Source organism: Sardina pilchardus, chromosome 18 (assembly GCF_963854185.1).
Source record: "Sardina pilchardus chromosome 18, fSarPil1.1, whole genome shotgun sequence".
Lineage (NCBI taxonomy): Eukaryota > Metazoa > Chordata > Actinopteri > Clupeiformes > Clupeidae > Sardina > Sardina pilchardus.
Window position 1 is genome coordinate 19,736,973 of NC_085011.1, and position 10,280 is coordinate 19,747,252.

The 10,280-nt window shown below is 42.5% G+C and overlaps 1 protein-coding gene across 1 annotated transcript; it reads right to left on the reverse strand.

The window, feature by feature from the left end:
* Window positions 1-1,208: 1,208 nt before the first annotated feature.
* On the reverse strand, window positions 1,209-9,698 carry pcgf6 (polycomb group ring finger 6). The gene is made up of 10 exons (XM_062519956.1): window positions 9,376-9,698; window positions 8,771-8,870; window positions 8,478-8,574; window positions 8,242-8,297; window positions 8,068-8,127; window positions 7,860-7,977; window positions 7,171-7,198; window positions 6,759-6,857; window positions 3,891-3,977; window positions 1,209-2,105 (listed from the first exon to the last, which is right to left on the reverse strand). Exons 1-10 carry the CDS (start codon window positions 9,475-9,477, stop codon window positions 2,061-2,063), a joined length of 792 nt encoding a protein of 263 aa, XP_062375940.1. The 5' UTR covers window positions 9,478-9,698; the 3' UTR covers window positions 1,209-2,060.
* Window positions 9,699-10,280: the final 582 nt, after the last annotated feature.

Here is a 10,280-nt window from a genome sequence, read left to right on the forward strand (position 1 = left end):
ACTAGATACCATTTGTCTTTGTTTTAGATATCCTGATTTAAAATGTCACAAGTGTACCTTGCCAATAGATTATGTTCACCCTTTCACAGTTCAGCTTTTCACTGAACTTCAGTCAAGAAAATCTCTGCTCTTAAGAACGGTTAAACTCCCAGTCCTTGTTCCAGTGAGTGGGAGACTTTGAAGAGCCCTGCAAGCCATGGCCCTCCGTCAGCCAACAATTTACCCATCTCTTTAGACAGCTGACAAGACAGCAAAAGATATGGTTGATTCTGGCTTCATTCTACACTGACCAAAGCAGATCTAGGCTGGAGCCTGAGGGTCTGCCATCAGCCTTTATTTCAACTGACCTTTAAAGGTGCAATAATTAATTGCAAGATGACCCAATTATTCTCAACAGTAGCTGTGAGTTTTATTGTAGGAATATCTGTTATGTTCCTGCATCAGGTACAATGATTTGTCCAAGATGCAGAAACGCTGAGAAGTGTGAAACTTAGCAAAGAGGGAATTATCACCTCGTCAGGTCAATACGCTCACTGAATTTTAAAGTGATAGTGAATTGTGATCTTCATATCTAACAATTCATTTCACATTCCTATACTTTATCATTATTCCTGTATGAGGTGTAAGGTCTAATAAAAAAAAAGCCACTGGGCTGGCAAAAGAAGAAAGTCACTACTGAGTCGATGATGCAAATGGCCAGTCAAACAGCAGTCGAAGAGACTGTGTTAATTTTAGCTCTGCACGAGGCAGATAAGCAATCTCCTGGGACTGTGCGGTCGTTACCGTGGATACCCTTTTCATCCACAGGCAAAATCCTCAGAGGTTCCGGATCTGCTGTCTGAATCTTTCCTTCTCTTTATCTCTCTCCTTGGTCATGTTGCACCTCTCTCCGTAGCTCCTTTTCTACCATTTTCACACTTTGTCGGCTTGTGATGGCGAGACGTAGGCTCAGCCGGATTCCAGTCCAAACCTAAAGGCCTTAAGATAGAAATATCTCTTGAAGTGACTCATCCACTAGCCTTGCTCTTAAGAGGATAACCCTCCATACACTAAATAGGGTAATTACCCACAAGGCGAATGTGCCAGTGGGCATTCACACAGAGGTTGGTTGAAGATGCAGAAGAAGCCATTAGAGATCAATAGCTCTCACATAATAATGTAACACAGTATCCATCCAAATCACTGAAACAATGATTAATTGCGACAAATTGAAAAACATTTTTTTTAATGCCGTTACCAGCGTACAAAGTGACATCTGGTAGTTGAAAGTATCACATTGTAAATACAAAAGATCACACTATTGAAAAAAGTACAATATCGCTCTCTGTTATGCATTTGAAATGTCACAAATTAGACTTCTTTTTGGTTTCATATTTGAGGGTGAAGATGGACTCACAGCAGTTGATTGAAAACCAAAATCAAAGGACAAAGGAGCATTCAATTTTAGAAATAATAACAGCAGTTAGTAACAAGAAGTTAAAGCTGTTAACACAATCCGTAAATGGTTCAAAGCAAAACCATTTCTTATGAGGTCCCTAACACACACACACGCACACACACACACACCACAGCAACCCCAGAGAGCGAACAGCTAACTTAAACTCAGCTTTATCCTTCCACTCCCACAGAAAATCTTGATTAACAGCGGAGCCCTTGATAAGAGATAAGCAGCAACCCTTCACCAAAATTATTCCTTCACACAAGTCAGCTTTACAAAACAAATCAAGCCAACAGCAGGAAGACAAGTCATTTCAGACTTCAAGCCCTTGTTTCCTTTGTGCACAGTGGTACTGGATTTGTGGCTTTGAGCCCTTTAGTTTACAGAAGAAACAGCAACACAGACCAGACCCGGCCAAAAGGACTTCCATTATAGTAACAGGGGTTTGTGCAAGAGCATGTGTACTGGTATTGAAAGAGAGGAAGTTTACGAAACAAACCCCAATAAGGCATTGCATAGAGCTGCAGAGGCTTTGTGTCCTGAGTCTCTGTGTCACAGATTTCATTTCCGAGCTTAGTTGAATTTCACAGTGACCGCAGGTTATGGCCGCTTCATCCTCCATTTAGTCTGACAGCACGATTCCAAAATGAAGAACCAGCAAGCCGTCCTTTTTAAAACATAAGGAGGAAAACAAGAGGGTTAGGTTCTGTAGATTGTCATATAAATCACACACACACACACTCACACTCACACTCACACTCACACTCACACTCACACTCACACTCACACTCACACTCACACTCACACTCACACTCACACTCACACACACACACACACACACACACACACACACACACACACACACACACACACACACACACACACACACACACACACACACACACACACTTCAGGGCTAATTTCCAATTAAGTGGGTAAATGACTCAAGACTTTTATATACAGTATTCTCTGTACTATGCAGCGTTGTGCATCATGTCCTACACCATCTCTATCCCAGTCTTTTGTGAGAGCCAACATGTGACCGCAGGGTCGGTGTGGGATCTTCCTGAATGTTCCATCCCTCAAATTGACCCAAAGGAGTCACTAATCAGCTCTGCCGGTTACTGTGGACCTCTGGTCCCAATCAACTGGTTTCTTCAAAGTGCCTGGCCCACACGACGCAAGGACAGAGCCGTGTCTCTTACAGCCAGCCTTTCACAGGCTTCAGTAAATGTTTGGTGGTGTACCGTAATTTCCCGACTATTAGCCGCGGCGTATACATTGATTTTGCAAAATTTCTTCAGCTATGAGGTTAATACAGGGGGGCAGTTAATGTGGCATTAATATGGTTTTGTTTCTTTTAACATGCATAAAACACTGCCCTGCGTCTTATACACAATGCAGCTAATATGCGGGAAATTACTGTAAACACAAGAATAAGATGCACACTCACCACCACATTCCACCTCTGTATTATCACGCGTCATGTCTGGAGCCAAAACGCTCCTCTGGGTTCGGTCCCTAATCTCAGACTCGACACAAAGGAATTGAGTGTGTGGTTCAGAGGCAGAGGGGCTGATTCCTTTTTGTCGCTAGGAAACACACCTCTGAGCCAGACCTCTGTCTCTCCCACAGGAGTTGCGCTGACGTCACGGCTGAGACAAGCATAAAAAGCATAAAAAATACAATAAAATAAAATAAAATAAAATAAAAGCCCGTACACTCCAAACAAAGGACTCTAAACTGAACCATCGGTCAGCCACCATGACCAAATAGAACATCACGCAATCCTCAAAACGCCTCTCACACTAATCCAAAGACGAGCGGGGAGAGGAATAGTGGCTGAACGTGAAATTGGGTACCAGTAAAGCCTGACGGCCTGTTTATGTGAACTGAGAGAGACAGGCAGTGGACTGGAAAATCCTATCCAACCCAGAGGAGCTGAGTCATAGGCTGCAGAGCCATTGTCCATTTCCATCTGAATTAAGATGCTCAAGGGACCAACTCAAAGGAACAAAGGATACCTGCCCTGCCTTTCCTAGAAAAGGGATTCAAAGGGAGACACTCTCCTTTTGGTACACATTCCCACATTCTAGAATGCTTTTTCAGAAATAGAATCATGTTTGACAGCTGACGTGAGAGATTTTATTTTCTGTCCTTGAAAAGCCGTTCATGTGGCAGGTGTGAGTGTTTCAGAGGCTGCCATTTTTTCCCTTTGTGATCTTTTTCCACATCAAAATTAAGATAACGGCTCTTGATCAAGATTACAGCTCTGGCGTTCTCTACCATTCTGGGGCTTGGTTAATTTTATTGTGGTTTACTCATTTCAGCACTAGTGTTCCCTGTGTGTGTGTGTGTGTGTGTGTGTGTGTGTGTGTGTGTGTGTGTGTGTGTGTGAGAGAGAGAGAGAAGAGTGTGTGTGAGAAAGAGGAGTGTGTGTGTGTTTAAATACCTGCAGGGCCTCCTGTCCCACACTGCTGCGCACTTCCCTGAGGGATTGACAGCGTTCCAGGAGCTGTTCTCCACACACCACGTCCACCTGCAGAGAGATACATACGATAGAGCTCTTTAGACATGTGAACACACAAACACAAACACATGCATGCACGCATAAACATACACAGGGTATGCCAAGACACCCATGTACACATGCAACAACTTACCAACACATACTGTAACTGGAAGCATGCAACCCCCACCCCCCCATAAAGACAAATCGAACAAAAGTACACACATCATTTATATATGCCGAGACAGACTTTATAATCAACGATTTCCCAGGTGGTCAGACATAATAGCCTCCTCTCTCTAATGCACTGCTGTGCTAACCCTTAATCTTTAATTAGGCCAAGGGTGAAGCAGTGAAGGGCTCAAGCTAAAATGGTTACAGAGAGCCAGCGAGCGAGCTGTGCTGTGCTGTTTAACATGGCTCAGCAGCCAAGAGCTGTGACAGAGCAAGGCAAATGGCAAATTGACTGCATTTATATAGCGCTCTAATCAACTCCTCTGAGCACCCAAAGTGCTTTACAACGTCATGCCTCACGTTCACCCATTCACCCACCAATGGCGGAGGCTGCCATGCAAGGCGTCCACCAGCTCATCAGGGGCACTGAGATTAAAGGGGTATCTCGGAATTTTGGACATAGGACCTCATTTCTAGGTTAGCCGGTGTGACATTCATCAGTAGAGACTGTTTTCAGCACATTTCATCCAATCCTTCTAGTTGCAGAGTTCGCTGGTGTTAGGCTAGCGCAAGTCAACGGTACTGTACTGTATGTGCTAGCCTGCCACTAAAAACTGGGTCTTACCCACTCAACACTGTTCAACAGTACACTTGAGGCAATTAAATGATAACGTCAGACTATAGATGAAGATGTCTGTGTTGATAGAATAATGTTAAAAATAAAACCAGCCTTGCATCTCAATGATCGCATTACATTTTGAGGGACTAGTTTTTCCGTAGAAGTAAACAGAGAAGCACACTCCAGTCGGGACACCTGGGTAATATCAGTCTGCCCCTGCCGTAGCCTATGACTACTACCAAATATAGGGAACAAAGTTGCAATGCGATGCAAGGCCAGTGTCTTGCTCAAGGACGCTTCAACAGAGTCAGATCAGGGTCAGGAGGAGTTGGGCTCAAACCAGCAACCTTCCAGTTGATACTGTCAAATGAAAATGGGTAAATGAACGATGAAAAGTAAGCAAAAACACTGTAGTAAGATAAGAATATTACATCATGTTCTCCATTTATAAAGTGATCACTAGCACAGTCAGCCATTCACGCAGAAAGAAAAAAAAAAAAAAAAATTAATTGGGTTTCTACTGAGTGACTATCTGAGCATCCCCTTACTCCCACTGCATAGAAACTCCCACCTCGCTTCAACAGACAAACACACACATAAGCACACACACACACACACACACACACACACACACACACACACACACACACACACACACACACACACACAACCTTTTTTGCTCCCTTGTTTTTCTTGCAACCTCCCACCATCCGGACACTCCATGCCCCCAACGCCCCCACCAGCCTTGCCCTTCCCGTCTGCTCACTCATGCCTCTGCTGCCCTCACTTCTCAACCCCTCCCCTTCCCTCTCGTTTGGCAATCGCCCATTTTGTGTGTGGCACACACTCACCAGATCAGCCCTCACTAAAGCCAGGTGAGCAACAGAGAGACAGACACGCAGACAGAAAGAAAGAGAGAAGGGAAATTAGCTTAAGCCTCTAATCCAAGTTTGACCATCTAACAAGGAAACACGCAATGAGCCCACTCTGGGAATTGTCCAGGATCATAGAATTATTTCTAGAGCACTTGATTCAAAACATCAATCAAAACATACGAAACCTGTATATGAGTGTCATCAAAAAGCCAGCAGACCATTCATGCTGCATGGATACACTGTGTCGTTGGGGCGCTCCAGATCCAATGAGAGCATTTGAAGTAACATGCTGTGTCCCACAGGGGTCAGTGCTTAGTCCCATTCTGTTAGTAATAAGTCTGCTCTGACTTTGACATATAATCAGACAACACAACATCAATTTTTACTGACATTCAGGTCTACAATAAACAGCGCAGCGCAACCCAACCCGGTCAACCCCATCTGAACTCAACACCACTGTAGTTATGCCTATAGTTATGATTATGAGTACGGTTATCATTATAATTATTATTATTATATAGCCATTGGCTGGCATAGTCAAAGACCATTATCTAATAGCAGAAGAAAACCTGCATGTTTTTCAGGGCACATTGACCAAAACAGACAACAAGAATACCCTGAGATTCTGTTACCCACACACAGCAGTCTAAAGCAATGTGAGCAAAACAATACCATTGTACAGTATACATCACATGCCCCCTTTTCTCTCTCTGGATTTATATGGCATAACCCAGGAGAATGATCTTGCATCAGCTGGTTCAAAGCCCAGTGGAATTGTCAGCTAGTGAACAATGTTGTGGGGAAAGAAGACAAACCTTAAAGGACTGTTTATTTTAAGAATACAAAGGCAGTAACACACAGGGTAACATTAACGCTATTGTTCAAGAGACGCCAGAAACATGGTCACCAGTTGCCATTCTCCATTCCATATCCTCCTCTTTAACCTTGTCCACACACAGCCACACCCCACAACTATGAACTATCTTCATCTTGAGACAGAACAAGGGATCTGGGGTCTCTTTGATAACTAATCCAAGCCATGTTTATGTCAGTGAGCAGACTCCTACTCTCCAGACTATCAAGGCAAGTGTATTTGAACATGTGTGTGTGTGTGTGTGTGTGTGTGTGTGTAGACTGTTGTACCTGGCAGCTCGGTGTCAGCTCCATCTTCCTCCTGATGAAGAGTTCTACGTGACGGATAGTGGCCTCCCCCGACACACGCACGTACTTCCTCTCCAGGGGCTGTACACAATATAGCATTCATCAGCACTGCACAAAACTGTATACATGCATACTCATGGGAAACTGTCTGTCAGGTCTGGCACATATTGTAACATTAATTATTTGACACATTTTACAGTCACCATGATATAGTTTGTCAAGAGCCAATAATGCACTTTAAACTATTCCTGTCATGAATGACATTAACTAAAAAAACTGGACTGGTAGGTGCCACTTACAGAGGATACTTCTGTGCATGATTCTCCCTACTTTGCTCAATGTGTTTTGCACTAGTCTCAGAAATACCCATGTGAATAAATCCCTCTTGATTTACCTTATAATCCCCAATGCCTTCCTCTGCCCTGTAAAAAAAAACATAACCACCCAGGCAATTATTTCACTACATGCATAGAAATATGATTACACGATCAATTATGTCATGTTCATTCTATGACAATAGTGCTAAATTATTAAATGGTGTGCAATGCTGAATGCTATGAAACACCACCCAGTGGTGAAAACATATCAGGTACTAATTTATGGAGTTGGAACCTTCTTTATACAGTCTATAGCCCTATTCGCACGGGATTAGTATTACCTGTGGACCTCTGGTCATTTTCAAATTATCGCCCCACCTCTGCGTTACTTGCAGCGCATTCGCACGGGATAAGCAATGTCTGTAAATTACTCTATTTTCACTGACATTACACCCGGATATGTCGTATCCTAACGTCCGAAAACAACGCTGAAAGTAGAAAAGCTATGCAATTGCAATAGCAATCACTGAGATGCAGATTCGCACAGGATTAGTATTATCACCGGACGTCTGTTTGGCGAAATACAGTAGGTAATTTGCGGCGGAATTTTTACTTTACAAATTACAGACATGGCACATTCGCACGGGACTAAGATCTCAGGCATCCTCCGCAATTATCACAAATCACCAAAGGTCCACAGGTAATACTTATCCCGTGCGAATAGGGCTTATGGCTGAAACACATCACACAAAGGAATTGTACTCACCCCACAAACTCCAGCACCAGGGAGACATCCAGCTCAGCCGGAATGGTAAACACAGGATGGGGCATAGGATCTTTCTGAGATTTCTGCGCCTTGGCTTGGGCTGCAGATTGGACTGCGACTATAAAGATTGATTTCACATTCAGAAGTTACAAGCTATAATTTACCCACAATGATTTTAAAAATAACAATAAAAAACAAAACATCTTACATGTCTTAGGAACTTCCAGTCCTCTTTCTTTGTAGAATTCAACCATGCGTTTTCTTTCCTCTGACACATGAAATTAAATAATACACATCAATTGGAAATGCAGTCGAATGTGAATGAAAACATGGTGTGCAGGAATCATTTGCAATGTTCTTCATTCTAATGATAGAAACATACGTTCTTCCAGATGGGGAACCATCTTGTAAACAATATCTTGCAGCTGTCTGTCTGGCCTGAGGGAATACAGAGGAAAACAAGAATGTCAGAAAAGCCGCACGGGTTATGGATATTACATCAATTACAGTCACAAGCAAACATGCACCAGGGAACACACAATGATATTCCATTATGTGCATTTCAAATGATGATCAATAGTATCAAGGTTTTGTTATGTGCTAGCAGCACATGAATACCTGATATTATACAGTGGCTGTGTCTGGTGTACAACAATGGCACAGTTTGGACATCTGTTGCTGTAGAAGAAGTATTTCACAATGCAACTCTTGCAAACTGAAAAGACACGAATGGTCACAACAAGATTATACACACCAACGATTCAACAATTACATTGCATATTGCAACGTATTCATAATGCAATCCGGTTCAATGGAGTTCTTGCAATAATCACTGTTACGGATTCTTAAAATGATATTTTAATTCCAACTTAAACCTCCTTTGTGTGTGAGAGAGACTGTAAGAAACTCACATGTGTGTAAACATTCTGTTATGGTAGTGGCATCGATGAGGAACCCGTTACAAAGGGAACAGCGAATATAGGGATAGAAGTCCCTCAGGGATAATGCACGCTAGAAAGAAAGCATGAAACGCACACATTATGGATAAGAACAACACTATATAAACTCATTCCATCGACTAACAAAAGCGTCCGATTCAGCTAGGCTAAATAGCTACATGTATGTGAAGGTAGTGGTTAGTAAGCCAGCTAACGTCAACGTTGCTAACGTTGACGTTACTGATTTTGCTCCAAGCAACTTTTAAACTGCTTTTAAACACGTTACAATAGTCGGTTGTCAGCACTGGGTGTGAGGAGCACAACACACGTTTTGACATTAAATAAATTAGGTTGAGTAGGGTTAGATGACTTGCAAAAAAAACATTGAATGACAGTGAATTAACGTTACAGCCACATCAGATACGTTAGCTAATGTTGACGAACTAGCTAACGTTGACTAGGGATGCAACGTTAATCTACCTGTAGAGCGCCAACATTGGGTTAATACTACTACCCTCAACTTTATGGGAGAAAGTGAAAAAAGAACCAGTAGGAAAGAAACCAGTGTGCTGACAAACCTCGTCGTCAGTGTAATCTTCATCTGATGGAGTCATCATCTTGCTGTCAGTAACGTTAGTTTTAGAAATGTGGTCATTTGCATTCTCTAAACCGTCTTCCATATCTTATCTTCACTTGACTTCCTATTTTGTTCGCAGAACTAGGTTCTCGGTTGCTTTTAAGGCTTCTACCGTGTCGTACACTGGACTTCTAATTACTTGTGTTACTACAAATGATATAATACTTTCGCTAAAATATCAACTCCATAATCCACACTGCGAAATAAGTGGTTTGGGTCCTCCAAACAGCAGCTGCTGTCTTTTCCGCGCGCTCACGTTCCTTGTTTTCCTACTTCTTCTATCAGTTTCACTGTTTCGGAACACTTCTATGGTTTCATGTGTTAATACCGCCTCCTGCAGTTCAGACGTATGTAGGCACCAGAACAGCAGTCTAACATTCCAAGGATGGAGTTATTGGTCCAGTGGTAGTTTGGCTGTAAGACAACCTCTTTTGAGAAGTTTCGCGGATTTTTGGCTACATTGTGGTCCCAGGATATCAGAATCAGAATCAGTAGTTTTTATCCACCATTAGGCTTGTTCTGTGCGTGCACACACACACACACACACACACACACACACACACACACACACACACACACACACACACACATACACACACTGTAGACAATGTAGACAATAGCATAACTACAGGCAAACACAACAAACAACAAATATAATATTATGCATCGTGAAAGTGACTGAAATAGCCTATGATGAGGGAGTATATGCAATACAGTAATAGATGGTACACTGAATAACTCTGTGAAGACAATGTCAGTATGGTCATGAAGATGATGGTTGGATGAAGCTGCGTCTTATCTTAATTTGGTGCACTGCATCTGGTTGTCTTAATTTGGCATATGATG